General features: G+C 45.6%; 1 protein-coding gene across 1 annotated transcript in view; it reads left to right on the forward strand.

The window, feature by feature from the left end:
* VAT1L (vesicle amine transport 1 like) overlaps window positions 1-17103 on the forward strand; it is a 123177-nt gene that overhangs the window by 57470 nt on the left and 48604 nt on the right. The window contains exons 4-7 of the mRNA XM_036993813.2: window positions 166-308; window positions 6640-6743; window positions 8871-8926; window positions 12482-12676. Of these exons, the coding sequence (XP_036849708.2) occupies window positions 166-308; window positions 6640-6743; window positions 8871-8926; window positions 12482-12676 (498 nt within the window). The remainder of the gene's footprint in view (window positions 1-165; window positions 309-6639; window positions 6744-8870; window positions 8927-12481; window positions 12677-17103) is intronic.

Below are 17103 nucleotides of genomic sequence, written 5' to 3' on the forward strand. Positions count from 1 at the left end.
GATGCTGCTAGACATCAATGCACAGTTCAGCCCCTACAACAAAGACTAATTGAGCTACAAAAGGTGATGAGTGGCAAGGTTGAGAAATCCTGCTCTACACCCAGCAAGCCTGGTGGTCGGGTGGTAGCTCTCCTGTGTGACTTTCCTGTTGTGTTTCACTTGCAGGGCCAAGCTGTGGCTCAGCTGTGCTCCACTATCCCCAATGTGACTGTCTTTGGAACAGCTTCCACTTTCAAGCATGAAGCCATCAAAGACTCTGTGACTCACCTCTTTGACAGAAATGCAGACTATGTGCAAGAAGTGAAAAGGTAAGGGTTTGCTCCCGGGTGGTCCTTGCTCTTTTCTCTCTTACACAGCAGTAGCACTCATTTGGGGGTGTGTGTGATAATAACAATAACAGTACTAACAGGAAACATATGTATTGGAGGCCTGGCATTCCTAGCTCGGTGACGAACACTTCGCATCTATTAGCTCATGTACTTCTCTCAAAAGATAGACCTTCGCCTGCCTGAGAAACCCTATTATCCCTCTTTTGGAGAGGATAAAACCAAGGGACAGAGCAGTCCAATAACTCATGAGGCTAGATTATGACAGCTGCTGTAACACTACCTTAGCACAGAGAGGCTTATTTCTCAGTCATTCACATAACAACCCAGGGAAATGTGGATTCCAACCTGGCTGTGACTGAGAGCCACCGAGGGACCAAACTAGTGACACAACCAGCTTTGGGTTTTGAACAGTCACTGGTGGTGTGGAGAGAAGGAATGGGAGGTGGGAAGGGCTGCAGGTGGGGAGAGCAGGTGGCTGGCTGCTGTTGGGGGCGAGCAGAGGGGGACCCTGGTTTAAACCCAATCCCTATTCCACCTGGGATCCCAAAGCCATCGATCACGGCCATGTGTATGTCAACACAGGGAATCAGATGGAAAACCCAGCTGCCACCCCTCTTTCGGGTGATCTGTGTGTGCCCCCCTGCTGCTGCTCAGTGCATGTGGCTGACTCTCGGGTTCTGCTTCACTCGGGGCTCCTGAGCGAATTCGGAGATGTCCCAGAGCCACTCTTTGCCTATTTTCATTTTCCAGCCTTGAGCTGTAAGGTGCGAAGGAAGGAAGTTGTCCAGCTAGCATCGTAATAAAGAAACGACTCTCTCCAAATCACACAGTAAGATGAAAATGTAAAAGGACTAGAGGATGTTGTTGCTTGAGGTGATAGATTCAGACCAGATTAGGTGACGCTTGGGACATTTCTTGGAGAGTCTTCTGATGGTCTAAATTTTCAGATGTGCCTTTAAATTTTGAATGTAGGTATTTGCAAAGAATTTAAGGTTGCCCCAATATTGATGGTGGGATGTCAAAAGAAAGCTTTGAAGCTAGATATTAGAAGTTCACCAGCCGTGTCTCAGATGTCTGGAGATTGCAGGCATATTTTCAAGTCTTCCAGGATACAACTTTGCCTGCCTTCCAAGCCCTCAGGCAGCCTGCATCTCGCAGCTGCAGTCTGGAGGATCCGAAAGGAGCCCAGTGTGGCTGGAGGTGGGAGCCCAGTGCGGCTGGAGGTGGGAGCCCAGTGCGGCTGGAGGTGGGAGCATGTGCAGAGTAGTGAGAGGGGACAGTGAGTGGTGGCTGCTCTTCTGAAAAAGTGACCGTCCATAAGCAGGACTCTCCTGCCTCCCCATTGTCCATATAGCGCCTCCATCCCCTGTTCCTCCCGTCCTTGGTCTGCTGCCTCTAGCCTTTCAATCCATGATGAATGCTGATGTCAGAAAAGCAAAGGGTAACAGCATCTGAGACCCACCTCACCACCACCCTCTTTCAAATGTGACTTCCAACAGCTCCTGTGTGTCTACGCAGAGACGCTGGGATTGGGCTAAAAATGACTGGGAAGCTGCAAATATGTTTATGCCCTCTGTCGCACTAATCCTTCCCTCAGGAAAGAATCAAAAAGGAGATAAAAGCAACAGGCACATGTTGCCCATTGCAGAGCCAAGCATGGCTTCTGCATCCCTGTAGTGCTGAGCAGAAGCTGACAGGGTGAATTGTAGCATTGTCTGTAATAGCAAAAATTCAGAACCAGCCCCCATTATCAACAAAAGGGAAACAGTTCAGTAGATTATGCGACACCCACACAGTTGAGTATTATGCCACCCCTAAAAAATGATAATCATGAAGACTCTGTCACAAAATGAAAAAAAAATACCCATGGTAGCATATTGAGTGAAAAAGCAGAGTGCCAAATTCTAGCTACACTGTGATCACAGCTTTGTATAAATTCTTGGCACGTAAGGACATACAATGAAAGGAGAGGGGGAAAGATCCAGCCACTAATATGCAATGGGAGTGGAATACAGAGTGATTCTTCTTTATTTTTTGATCACAGATATTGTTACACTATCTTGGGTGTGATAAACTAGAAAAAAAACAATTACCGTAACATTTCTTGAGAGGAAAATTTTTATAAGCCTGTCAGTTGGTAAGTTTCTTCTGAACATGTTCTCGGCCTTGACTCAGGCACAGTAAAAGGGAAACGTTTATAATATGGACCGAACCTTGACATCACTTAGCCCTTCTCTGGGAAGGAGGGTGACTATGCTTGAAACCAAGTAGAAGAGTTTGAAGCCTTGAATCATGTGTGTCTGTGGACTGTAAGGACTTTAAAAATAAAGAGGAGAGAGATACCAGAGAGAGTGCCGAGGCAGACGCCCCTAACGGCGTCCTTGCAGGATGGGATGGTTTGCAGAAGGTAGAGGGAGAATGGGGGCGAATCCCAGGCCAGGCAGGTGGGCAGGGGCCAGGCAAGTGACAGCACCAGGCCTTGCTGGCCTGGCCTCTCATTCTGCTGAGCGCTATGAGTAGGGCATTGTATGTGCATCTCAGACAGCCCTACAAGGTGCACATTCCTCATTTTACCCACAAAGAAACTGAGAATTAGTGGAAATTAATGAATGCCTAATCACCTGGAGAGAACAGAGAGAAGGCGAACCAGAAAGGATTTCAAGAGGGGGGCGGGGCCAAGAACGTGTGGGGCCATCAACAGTCAACAGATACTCAGGAGAGCCAGGCACCATGCTCAGCACCCTTTGTAAAGCCTGTTGTGTGGGGGGTGCTATGTTCAGTCATCTGTGAGAAGCCTACTGTGTGCTGTGAACTGTGCTGGATGCTCTGAAATCGCCTCAGTCCCTGTTGCGAGCTTGGAGGTGATGGTTAAAGCTATGGCACAGATGAGTTCTTAGAGAAAAGGGAATTGAAAGAGGAATGGAGTGGAGTGGAGTGGACACTCCCAGAAACTGGTGGGGGCTGCTGAGAAACGAGGATGGCCCTGTGCTTCTGATGAGCTACCTAGCTCTGCTTGTGGTTGTCATGACTATCCCATTCAAAGAACTGCTAAGGTGTCCTTCAGTGTGAGTGTGGTTGAGGGAGGCCCCACCCCAAGGCTACTTATGGGGCCTGGAGCATTTCAAATGGACCAGCAAGTCCCACTCAGTGTGAGTCATTGATTGGCCTTGTGCTCACTGAGTGGGGGTGGAACACTTCACTTTCCAACCTCCTACCCGAGGGACATTTCTAACCTCCAAGGGAGCTAACAGATCAAGCGTCCTCATCCTTCCAAAGGATGCAGTGACAGCAGGCAAGGAGCAAATTGGTGGCTTCTTTGACAAGCCCTGTGCATGTGCAAAGGGTATCTTACCTGATTCAACTCTAAAAATGCTGGCAAAGCATATCTCTTGGCATCTCTGTTTGAAATAATATGGACTCGCTCAGGGATAAATATTTTAAAAGATGAAATTTAAGTCAGAATTCTTCAAAGACTGAATTAAACTGACTGCTTCCCAGAGCTGTTTGCTAAAGCAATGCTTCCATAATTATACTGGCTTGAACATTTCTGAAGTGGTAAGTTCAGAACAGCGGAAGAGCCACCCACTCTGGAGTTAACCTAGACCAAGGTTTGAATTTCAGGCATACCAGTTATATAAGCCTGGGCAATGCGCTGCATCTGAGAACCTCCATTTCTTCTTCAAAAAATGAAGTTAAAATGCCTGCCTCACAGACTTGTTGTGAAGACTAATTGTGAAGTGCCTGGGATGTAGCAGAGCTCAGAAAATGTGTTTCCTTTGAAGGACACATACGTATAGAGAGTGGAATACCAGTCTTCAAATGTTATCTTCATTCCCTTGCATCCATTCACTTTTCATTCATTTACTCCTTCATTCATCCAATCAGTTACTATGCCAGCAAGATAAGGCTGAGGATACTACAGTAAGCAGCATAAACATGGCCCCTAGTTCATGGGACTTACATTTTGGTGGAAGAGACAGTCCATAAATAAGTAAACAAGTAAGTAGAATGATTACAGCCATGATAGATAATAATTACAACTCATGATAGATATGAGTATAGATACTGAAGCATAAAGGAAGCTAAAAGAGATAATTTGGAGGTGGGGGCTGCCACTTCAGGTGGGGTAGTTAGTTACAACTTTTCTGGGGAAGTCACACGTGAGTGAGACCTGAAAGGAGAGAAGGAATCAGCTCTTAAGGAAAACTGGGGAAAAGCTGTTCAGGCAGAGATTATGGCACATGCTAAGGCCCTGAGGTAGAAAAGTTTGAGGGATAGCTAGAAAGTCAGAATGCCTTGAGCAGTTAGTGGGAAGTGAGGGTGGGGAAGTGGACAGGAGCTTGCAGGTTACCCTGGCTGTGGCCTGCCCTGCATTGCTGCAGAACCAGAGTCCACAGGATAGCTACCAAGACCAGGTAAGCGGCTACTGAAGGAGGTATGATGGGCAGTTTGTGCAAGAAAATGTGGACTCACAAGTAGAATGTAGATATGAGGAGCACCAGGCAAGAAGTGGGCATTTAGGATGGGGCAGGTCCTTTGGGGGTGCCCTGGAAGGTGTGCACAACCTAGAATTTGGCAGGCTTCTCCTGAGTACAGGTGGGCATCCTGCAGGCAAGGAGAGAGGTCTTAGGGAAATGGAGTTCAGAGAGAAGACTTGATGGTCTAGGAGGGCTGGTTAGTAGAAGCAGAGCAAGGTCCTACTTCCATAGGAGTAAACAAACTTGGCATAAAAAGGGCCTGGTGGAGATTAGGAAAACAGGAGTATAGTTACAAAGCCCATGATTAAAGGTGGAGACCCAATCACTGGTTGTGGAGTACCCAACTATAGCCCACCAACAAAGGCTGTGTACTGCACCCCCCACCTCTTCGGCCTAACCTGGCAGCAAGCTCCCTCTCATTTCTTTACTCCAGCCAAACTGACTGCTTCCCAGGCTTCCTGCTCATCCAGCATCCTCCCACCAAAGGCCCTTTGCACATGCTGTTCCTCCTGCCTGAAACACTATTCCTGCCACCCTACCTAGGTAACTCCTCCACTTTCCGTTTCCCCAGGGATCCCTTCTCTGGCAGGCCTGATTAGGCAAATTCTAGATTTACACAGTCTAATAGTGTATTTATGGCACTAGACGCCATTCAATTTCAATGTGTGATTATTGGTTAACGTCTGCCAAATGTAAGTTCAAAAAGGGGAGAAATCAAATCTGTGTGGGCTCACCACTATATCCCCCAGTGCCTAGTGAAGTGCCAGTGGTAAATATTTAATGAACAAATTAATTATTAATTTTTAAAAAAGCTAGTTTGGATGCTAGTTTGTCTCCTGAGTAACTGGCTTAGACCAGTTGTTCTCAAGTGTGGAGCCAGAATCAACAGCATCAGCTTCTCTTGGAAACATACTAGAAATGCAAATCCTTCAGCCTCACACCAGATCAACTCAATCAGAAGCTAGGGAGAGTGGGGAAGGGAGAGCAAATTGCAGTCTGTGTTTTAATGATCCCTCTGTGAGATTCCAGTGCACACTTAGGTTTGAGATCCACCGGCCCATCCCTAGTTCTGAATTTACAGGTGGGACTTGAAAGGACACACTTGGGCAGATAAGAGCTCTAGTAGGTAGAAGCTAAGCTGAGCATTTCTGATGGGCCTTTGTACTGGGCTGGATTTCGGACTTGACTTGAGGACTTCTATTTATTGCACTGAATAGGAGTTTGCAAGTTAAATTAACATGCCTTTTTAGCTTCACTGAGGAGGGAGGTGGGGAGCGATGAAAACCCGGGCCCTGCTAAATCAGGAGCCCCACGAAGACAGGGAACTTGTTGGTTATGTTCGCTGCTCTCTCTTCAGCACCTTGGACAGAGCCTGGCGCTGGTTCCCCGAACACGCCTGTGGAGTTGACTTATGGTGTGATGGTTATGTGGCTGGCAATAGACCAAGCATTTCATTTGTCACCTCATTTCATTCTTGACAAAGCAACTTGCTCGCTCCACTTCACAAAGGAGGAAACGAAGGTTCTGAAGTTGAGTGAAATGGCTAGACAGCAATTCAAACTGACTGACGCCCAAGCTTGTTCTCCCAACCAGAGGCTGATTCCTAACTATCAGCCACCAGCCAGATTCTGAGCGGTCTCCAACCTTGTGAAATTCTTATAGTTGTACCCGGGAGGGTAAGTCCACTTCTTGGACTCTGCCCCTCTTTATTGCAATTCTGAGAGCTCTCACTGTGATTCTGGGAGTGAACGATAGGACACAAGGAGGGAAAGGGAATGACAGTTTGGACCCTGACAGGTTACAGAATTTTCCTTTGTGTTCACACCATCTAGAATTTCTGCTGAAGGAGTGGACATTGTTTTGGATTGCCTCTGTGGGGACAATACTGGGAAAGGTCTCAGCCTTCTCAAACCACTGGGAACCTACATTTTATATGGTAAGTGCTCAAGAGAAGCAGGGGACATGGCCAGTGACAGGTGACACTGCACGTGTGCTTACAGATGAAGGCTCTGGAAAATGAAATATGTTGATATGTTGGGATAATGAGATTGGGGGATTTAATTTTTACATGTTTTCTATAATATTACTATTGCTGTTATTTTCAACTATTAGAGTAATGTATGTGCCTACTGCCATATTACCCCCATGAATACTCCTCATTCTAAACAGGATAGAGCAAGGCCAAGCCAGTGTAGTTACTGAGCTGGGACTTGACTACAGAAGGTGCTCATAGGAAATATTAGTGGCTTCAAAGGAGGTTCAAAATGAAGGAATTAAGGACTCACAGTTGGATGGGGAGGAGTGGCTAAGATAGGAGGATTTTCAGGGAGGTTCTTTAGTCCTGGAGATGAAGTTGCAAAGTGCAGACTCTACTCCCTTTGAACTACTCCTGTATGTCTCAATCAAGAAAGAAGCCCTGGATGGTGGGCGCACACATCTGCTTTTGCAGCCACTTATATGCTCTTGGATTTAGGGGGTTTGTGAAAGGTTTTCTCCAGCAGAATGAGATTCCAGAGCTTCCTCTCCCTCTTCTCTTCTGTCACACGCATGCAAACATTAGTCGTCACAAAGTAAAAAAAAGCATATCTGAAGCAAGACGTCACATTCTAAAGCTGAATGATACTAAGATTATATGGTGTTTCAGATTTTTGGCACCTCTGTCCCCTGTAGGTGCAATAGAAAATTGAGCCTTAGCTCTGTACAACTCAGAAAAAAAAATACTCATTTCCTTGCTATAAGCTGAGAAGGTTACAAAATATATTTGAGAAGTACAGATCGTCAAGCATCTTTTTGTCATCATCTTTATGACAGGTAGAAAGAATAAGCTTCCCACTGCTGAAATGTTCTGGGATTCTCAATAGTGGCCACACATTTTATAGTCTTTGCAGTTGGAGACATAATTTTTAAATTACTGCTATTGATAAAAGAAGCTATGAATGTCAAGGCACAATGTAGGAATGGATACTGGATATGACTAATATGTGACTCAAATGCAGATGGATAATTGATTCATCCTTACTTATTTACCAGCTCTATTTTTGTCCCAGTTCCATGATATCATATTGGCAGAATACAACTAGATCATCTCATAAGTACCTAATAGATTATAATCATTCTTGATTGCTAAGTAATCAAAATCTGGTACCATAATGTTTGGTGGGAGTTACCCCATAAAAGCAGGAGGAGCAATTAGCTAACTTTTTAACACAGGCCAAATAATTAAGTTTAAAACATTGTATTTTCACTAAATAACAGTTCTCTGAGAAGGACTTGCTCCCAATCTTTGGGGAAAGGCAGGAAAGTCCTTGAAAAGGCACCAATATGGTATCTGATGTGTTAAAAGCTCTCTCATCCCCTCTCACCTCCAGGAATCCCACAAAGGGGTCTTTTCTCTTTGTAAAAGCACCTTAGGGATCTTTCCCAACTCTAACTCTCATCTGCCTTCTGAACACTGTTGTTTCCATTAGTAAATCTCAGTTTCTCACACATTTGCTTCAAGTGGTTTTCACCTTTATGCCTAGACCTCTTTGGAACTAGTATGTTGGTTATACCATTTCCTTGGCTTCTGAATCTGTTTTCACCCTCACCTATTCCTCTGTACCCTATTTTTCCCATCCATCTAAATTCTAGCTCAGCCCTACCTCTCTCTGCCACTTATGTACCCAGCTCCAGTCAGAGTCCAACCTCCTCATTTGTCAAGGAATCAAATTCAAATCATAAAGTAGAATCATGTAGGGGTTCACTTCTTAGTCTTGAAGAACAGAACCAACCATTTCAGCAACTCATCATTTTATCATGACCTACATCACCTATAGTTTTGCAACATGCCTGTTTCCAAAGTAATGACGTGATCACCTTGAGAAATATTACCTCCCCTTTGAGCCAGTGACACTTGGCTAAAATTAAGTCAACTGGACACCACCCATCCATTTCCCTTTTTCTTCCAAGGCTGGATTACATTTATTTTCAAGTTCTTGACCACAGAACTGCCATTCTTCCATGTGTAGCAAAAGATGGTGATTTTCATTAGCAATAGCTTGACTTGGGAATCTTCCATTTGCAGGTTCATCCAATATGGTGACTGGAGAGACCAAGAGCTTCTTTAGCTTTGCAAAATCAGTAAGTATCTGTGCACATTGAACATGCTTTGGTCATGCAGTGATTTGCATGTTGTGAGCTCTCCCATCCAAGGATTTGACCCGATAACCTAAATCGTGTTTGTCCCTCATCTGCATCATCCATTTTCAGTAAAACCTGCATTCCTCCCCTTCTCACTACACATGGGCAAGACTGTATATACACTTGGGTTGCTTTTGTCTAAATGAAGCACAGAGGTTGTCAGAGAAACTCAAGATAACTTCCTTTTCATTTTAACAGAGATGACATAAGTGTTGGTGTTTTTAATCATTGGTCAAAAATAAACTTAGCATTAGTGCATTTTATGTGCTCCCTGGAAAGACTGACCATTTGGTTTGGCTACTTTCTGACCAGGTGTCTGGGGATACTTGAAATTTCTTTGTATCTTCATACTTCTGAGGTGGAGATACAAATGGGATCTTACAATTTTAGCAAGCTCTTGGGGTGATTTTTGGACAAAAGCAAGTTTGTGAATCCCTAGTGTAAATAATCATGCTTTGAACACAGTGGTTATGTTGCCTGCAATGAGAAGTAACATCTCTGGGCATTCATCCCACTAGGAGCCTATTCAGATCTACATTCCCACCTAGAGCAACACTTGCTAGGATTAAACCAATCTGGGCTTGAACTTCAGTTCTTACCTCCACCCCCACACAACAGGGGATCGCTGCTTCTCATAAGAGCTTGCTTTTGTCTTCTCTCCTCTCAGCCTCCTAAAGCAGCCAGTGCGACACTGATTCACAAGCATCTTCTGAGCACCTACAGTTTGTGGCATGTGCCAGACACCAGGGTATCACAGTCAATGAAATGGGTACATTTTTAGACCCTCTGTAACTTATATCTAATGAGGGAGACAAACTGAAATAAGTACAACATATTAATAAGATGAATATAAATAGTCATAAAACCTCTGCAAGGGATAGAAACAGGCTCTGAAATAGTGAACAGCAGGCTGGAGGCATTGTGAATAGGGTGGCCAGGGAAGGTCATAGGAATGGGTATGGAATTTATTCTTAGGGTGTCCATATGCCCCCTCATTGCCAACACTGGCTGACAAAAGCGTCACCCCCGAGACATTCCCTGATTCTGGAATGACTAGTGCTCCCTGCCCTGTGAGAAGAATTAGACGACCTGCCTTTGCATTTGAACTTTGAAGTTCAGGTCAAGGATCAGCCCAAGCACAGAATCTGCAAGGGAGCAAGAATAGAATCTAATGAAGGATGCCGTCAGGAGCGTGTTCCCTGAAGACAGGCTTTGTGGCGCTCACAGCTGTTTCATTGCTGTGGCTGTAATTAACGTGATGCTGACAGCCTGCTGTGGGTAACCAAATTGGTCCCAAATTACATACAGTTGTAAGAAGTGTTTTCCCTTCCTCCCCTAAATGCACAGTCACAACACACAGTGTTAATGAAATAATTGCAGTGTGCCCAGGTTCCATGAGGGCGCTCACAGAACAGCCAGGAAGGAGGCTGAGGTTCTCCTGGCTAAAGAGGGAGTCCCGGTTTCCAGGATGCTTTATGTATACTTGGAGGTCAAGAATGAAGATTGTTGCCCTTCAGAGGCCTGGTCTGTTTATTAGCTGGTCATTTAGAAGCCAGTTGAAGATAGGGCATGCCAAGGAGTGGAATGGTGACTTTGCTCTGGAAGGTTCTAGAAAGGTACTTCCTTTTATCCATTGGACAAAGGCTTAGAGATTAAAGACATATTTGGCATCATACAGGAATGTCTTCCTTAACCATGTTCCACCTTAAAACTTGTAGAGCTCGTTAAACTCTTTGTCAAACATGCCACTTGCTTTTAGACCATAGTGATGGTCATAATAACAGGTGAAGTTAATGTTTTCAGAGAGTCTGACTCCAAATTCAGAGCTCTTACTCACAAAATCAAAAACATTTTTTACAACGTAAGATGATAATATAACAATTTCATTTTGAGAGAGAACCTACTCTATGTCAGACACTGTTCTAAATACTCTGCATGTGTTAACGCATTTATTCCTCATGACAACCCCATGAGGTACAGAAGGGAAACTGCACAGAAAGGTTACCTATTTGCCTAAAGTTGCACAGCTAGTAAGTAGCAGAACTGGGATTTCAAAATCAGGCATTCAGCTCTTGAACTCACTTGACCACAACTGGGCAGCAGTTGTGGGTTCAGCAAGCATTCCTTTCACTAGCATTTATTGCAGACACCCTGTGAATCAAGTTAGTAACCATTTCCCTACCTTTGCTTTTGTACAAGCCATTCATGGCCAAATCCATGTCTCCCAGCCTCCAGGCTGTGGGGATATGTACAATGGTGAAGAATTTTGTGCATGAAACTTATTCCTGTTTTCAACCTTTCTCACACACATTTTGCTAACGATACAATTTTCCCACTTAAAAATATGTCAAGATCTTTCACTTTTGTGAGCCTTCCAATCCTGGGAAATAGCAAGATACAAATAAAGTAAAAATGTAAATATTATAAATGTTCACAAATGACCATCACATTCCTCTTTGCCTTCGACATTAAGCTGATACTAACCATTTCACCTCTTAGAACCCTCTAGAAACTGGAACTTTGAATTCCTAAATTCTAACCAGCACCCAAGGATATGCAATTAAATCCGAACAAAGCAGTTAAATAACCATTTCTGTAGTTTGTTAATGGATTACCTACTTACTTTCTTGTGGGAGATGAGAGACTAGAAAGAGCAGCCGTCTTTGCTACTTAAGTGTATCCCACCTAGGACTTTGGGGCTAGTGACATTTGGGGCTGGATAATTCTTTGTGTGAGGGGCTTTCCCGTGCCTGTAGGATGTTTAGGAGCATCTCTGGCTTCTACCCACTAGATGCCATTAATTTTCCCTCTGGGCATCTCAGCAAAAAAAAAGGCCCCCAACTTGTCCCATGGGGGGTCAAACTTCCCCCAGTTGAGAAGCAGTGATACCAGGGCTTCTTCGCCCTGCTGTGCTGTTCCCTTACTCTTCATCATCTGACGGACTCCTACCCACCTTTGTAGGCTTGCCGCTACTCCCCGCTAGAAAACCCACTCCTGTAGTCAGAAGCGTCACTCCCACCATGTCGCCGTCACACTCCGGAACTTCTCTGCCACTCTGCTCCCTTCACCGACCCTGTCACCACCACCACCACCACCATTCACTAAGCCTAACACTTTACACTAAATCCTCCCAGGACACCTTGGAGGCAATATCCTGCCACTGTATGCAGCTGAGAAAAATGAATCACAGACAGTAACAGGGAGTATGTTGCAGAGCCAGCATTCAGCCCTACAGCTGATGGTGACACGCATCATATGCCTTCGTGTTCCAATGACATAAGGCCTCGTAGTTGTTCCCACCTAGATTCTTCTCATAAGCATCACCGTGTGTTCACAGTAGTGCCTGGCCAAATGGATGCTTAAAAAGATACATCAGCAGTTAGAGCTGCCACGTGGCCAGCTGGAATCTGTTCACTGCAGCCCTGTCCACCCTGCAGTGCTACAAACACGGCCTGGCCTCGGGTCCTTGTAACCTGGCATCTTCTCTCCCTCCAGTGGTGGCAGGTCGAGAAAGTGAACCCCATCAAGCTGTACGAAGAGAACAAGGTCATCGCGGGGTTTTCCCTTTTAAATCTGCTCTTCAAGCAGGGCCGTGCAGGCCTCATTCGAGGAGTGGTGGACAAGCTCATCGGGCTCTACAACCAGAAGAAGATCAAGCCCGTGGTGGATTCCATATGGGCCCTGGAGGAGGTGAGCATGGTGTTCTCCCCCAGCAAATAATCTCTTCTTTTCTGTCTAGGCAGACTTGGGCAGCCAGATACAATCTTTTAGCAAATGATTATTCTCTAGGTTTGTCTGTTTTAAATGAGAGTCCTAAGAGTCACTGTCCTATAGTATAGTGGATGTAAGAAACACTTTAAGTTCTGTGATGGTTCTCCAACCATGTGCCTCAATATACCATTTTTGCCTTGAACCCTTCCCAAGTGGGCCACCAAATTCTAGTGGGTGTGTCCAGTACAATTCACTTCGGTTACACGGGAGTGTGAACATTGCTACAGAGCCGTTTGGGTCACCTTGTGGGTATATGAGATCCAGGTCAGGGCCGACAGTGGCTCATGGCTGGAACTGGTCTAAACCCAGAAGCTCGGTGCCCCTGCGCGGCCTCGCTTGCCAGCTGCCACAATTATGAATGAATTACCGGATCTACTATTGCACTGAGTCTTTTCGTTCACTGATCTGCCAGGAGTTCTTGTATTTGAAAACATTCCTCGATCACAAAAAAATCAAGAACCCCTAATAGAACCTTGAAGGACACCGAAGCGGGAACTGGATGTACTTACTGGTTTCTGGCAGTACAGGAGCAGCCAGGGTCTAGAAAGCCCTTCAGGACAAAGGACACTTTGGGCTCTTGGGAAGCCAGTCATGGCAGCCCTGTGAGGAGGAAATGAAGGGGTGTGGCCTAGGTTTCAAGAGGCGTTTCCTTTAGAAATCTTCTTATGTCAATATTTAGTAATGTCAGCTTCAGGGAGCCAGGAAGCCCCTGGGAAGTACTTTAAAATACGTGGAATATACTTTTTGTTTGCTTGGCTGGTTTCTACATTCTGCACGGATGAGCGCCTTACAGTACAAGTGCTTTTTTGTACTTTTGGGAGGCAGGGACACCTTTGAAAAAGCTGAGAAGCTTCTGTGCAACAGATGGTCGGCATTGTCCTGTCAAGAAAGCTGGGGCTATTTGCCTAAACAGCAGGATTGCGAAAGTCCAAAAGCTTCAATACACACAGAAATCCCCCCCAAGTGTTTGTGGGGTCACCCTGTAACCTATTAGGACTGGTCCTGGACCCATGGGCCCAGAGTATGCCTGTATCTATGCCTGAGACTGCAGGGTCATGGTCTTTAAAAAACCCAACCATCGAAAACCTTTGTTTATTATGATAAAAGAAACACATGCTCATTGTAGGGAAGTCCTAAATTAACCAAGAACAAGGGGAGAAAATAAACTGCAAGCCCACATTCCAGAGATGGTTAGCATTGTGAACATTTTGGTTTGCTTTCTTAGGGTCTCTTTTTCTATTGCAGATGCTCCCTGGGATCAGGTCATTGCTAAATTGAATCGCATAATCATGCATTCCCTCTGCTGAGTAATTTCCAAGATGGGTAGCCTATTGTAATACTTTTCTTGAAAATGTTAATTTAATGAGTCAGATATCCATATCGTATTCACTGTGGTATCTCAGTGGTGTTAGAGACAGGGTGGACTGCATGGTTACCGGGTTCTCAGTCGTCAGGGAAAAGGGAAAATGGAATAGTCAAGACCAGGGCTAAGAGATTAACGTGGCTGTGGGGCAGAGGAGGAGGCTTGCCCTTAAACCCTGTGTTAAAAAGGACCCAACAGACCTGGTAACATTTAAGTGAGGGGTTGAAATCCAAGACGGGTCCAGTTGGGCTAGTGGGTCCTTGTTCTAGTATTTGAAATCGTTCCCTGGTTATAGAGGTAATTGAGTATCAGCAAATACGTGTTGAATTAACTACTGTGTGCCCAGCACTGTGCAGATGCTGGGGTACAGCAGTGAACAGAGGGTCACGTGCCCTGAGTTTGGTGGGGCTTACATTCAGAGGACTGCAAGGGGCAGCAAATACTGATGCGAACAAAAATAAGCAGGGTATTTGCCAATTGTAATAAGTTCCTGGAAGGAATTAAATAAGGGAATATGTTGGCAAGTAAGGGGAGGGGGAGGCAGTTTGCAATCTCTTTTTCATTATCACCCCCCAGGGAGACAGACTTCCCCCCCACCCGCCCCCGATCAAACCCGTCTATGAAACAGAAGTATGCCATCTGTGTATATCCATCACTCTACCTACATATCATCCATCTATGTCCTGTATATGTATCTTTATATATCTGCTTTGCAGATTTATTTATAAGATTTTTTCCATCCTCCAAGAACCAGTCTTTACCCCTTTGAGGGGGTGTCATTCCCACTGGAATGCATGCTGCACAGTGACTTTAGACTTTACGCAACGGTAGGGGTCACTGAGCTGGGACATGAAAGAGGCCAAACACTGGAAGAAGAGCATCGAGGCAGAGAGATGCTCAAGAGCAAAGGGACGAGGAGAGAACGATCTTGGTGGATGCGAGGGACAGTGACGTGGCCACTTCCCAGGGATTACTGTGAGCAAAGGAAGGAGTGATGCGCAGAGAGCCTCTGGGTCAGCAGAGGCCAGACAGAGGGCTAAGTCCCATGAGAGGCTGCTGCAGGGTCAGGGGTGCCACATGGTGGTCCCAAGGGTGTCGCTGTCCAGGGAAGAAGCAGAAATTGTCAGGCATGGTTCCAGGCTCCAGCTGCAGAAGTCCAGTATCCAGATTTCAATCCAGATGGGAGAGGGGCACTAAACTAAGCTCAGCTCTCATTAGAGGGGGACCTGGCCAGCTGCAGCTGAGACAAGTAAGGCAGCCAGGGGTACGTCAGTCTGGCTCAGCTGAGGATGCAGACAGAGGTTCTCAGGATCTGCAGAGACCAGGGATGGGACAGCTACAGCTGGCAGCCATGGCTGAGTGAGTAAGGGGTCAGATGCAAGCAAGTCCAGAGACTTTATTCCAAACACTTCCTCCCCAATTCACCCACTTCCTTTCATCTCTGCTCATGGCAGTGTAGCTGGAGCTGGACTTCCCCCTTCCTGCCCGACCCCACGGGGCACTCTCTACCCAGCTGCCTGAGTGGGCTCATCACTGCCTAGTCCAGGTTACCTCCACCCTGCTTAAATCCTCCCACAGCCTAACACTGACCTGAAACAGCATCTAAATGCCTTTCCCTGCCATGTCCAGCCCTGTCCAGTCTTAACTCCTGCCCTCTCACCGGCCTCACTCCCCCCACCTCACCGCCACTGTCCCAGCTTCTGTGGCACGCATATCTCTGTTCCTTACGCCTACCCAAGCCTTTCCTGTCTTGGGCTTTTGAACCTGCTGCTTCCTCTGTTTTGCACACTCCTCCAGTGTCACAGAGCTGCTTCCTTCTCATTCCTGTCTCAGCTTCCATGCCACCAATAGAGAGAGCCCCCCCCCCAAAGCCCCTCCTGAAGGTAGCATCCCCTACAGCCACGTCTGCCCAGGTCATTTGCTCTCCCTTTACCCTGCCAGATATTCTTCATTGCATTATCACTGGTTGAAATTATCTTGTTCATTTGTTGGTTGACTTGTTTAGACTCTGTCTCCCTTCCAGGGGAATGTAAGCCCTAAATGAAGAAAGCCCTTGAATGTGCTGCCTGAGACCCCAGTACTTGGTACAGAATAGCTGCTCAGTAAACAGGCATTCATGATTCAGTAGGTGAATACAGGGAGATATGACCACTTTAATATTTTCTGCTTGACAATCAAGTGTTTGTTGAATGAATGAACAAGCTATACTAAAACAAGGTATTACTACTTTAGACATCTTGGGCACAACTCACGTGTGGCTAATCCTTTCTCTGCACGGTAGTATGTTTAGTGGCATCTCTGTACTTTACCTGTGAGAAGCCTAGAGCATCTCCACCATCAGCTGTGACAATATAAAGTATGTCTAGACATTATCAAATGTCACCCTACTTGGAATGGGGGTGGAGGTGAGGGGGAAAACCTCCCCTAATTGAGAACTATTGGTTTAAAAGAAGCCATATGGGTTAAGACAGTCACCAGGAAAACAAAGGAATCCTAAGTCCCACAGCAGGCGAGTCAATCCACAGGGCAGAGACAGACAACTGTTGCCTGTTTGCCAACACGAACGTCCACAGCCACTCATCGGGAACACCCACCAACTTCCTGAGAGTTCTCTTCTGAAATATTTACAGACATCTGTTATAGAACTGCAGTTGGGCCAAACTCAGTTATCTGCCAAGCCCACACAGCTCTTCTGGGCTTGAAGAGCTTGAGCATGTTTATAACTTGTGACCCTCAGAAGGAGGATTATAATGTTCCCTCCCCCTACCCTTTGGTAAATGATTTCACAAACTGCTTTTCAGGCCACTTCTATAATTTCATCTTTGGAATATAAAGTCTATAGGGATTAAAAGAAAACTTTCCTGGGCTCTCTGAGCCCTCCAGCTAGAAGATTTAATAATATTGGAGATGATAAGGGTTTCTTTTTAGCCATCTGTCCTGACTTTATTGTAAATATAATACATGAAGCAGAGCGGATATGCCC

Source organism: Manis javanica, chromosome 17, assembly GCF_040802235.1.
Source record: "Manis javanica isolate MJ-LG chromosome 17, MJ_LKY, whole genome shotgun sequence".
Taxonomy (NCBI): domain Eukaryota; kingdom Metazoa; phylum Chordata; class Mammalia; order Pholidota; family Manidae; genus Manis; species Manis javanica.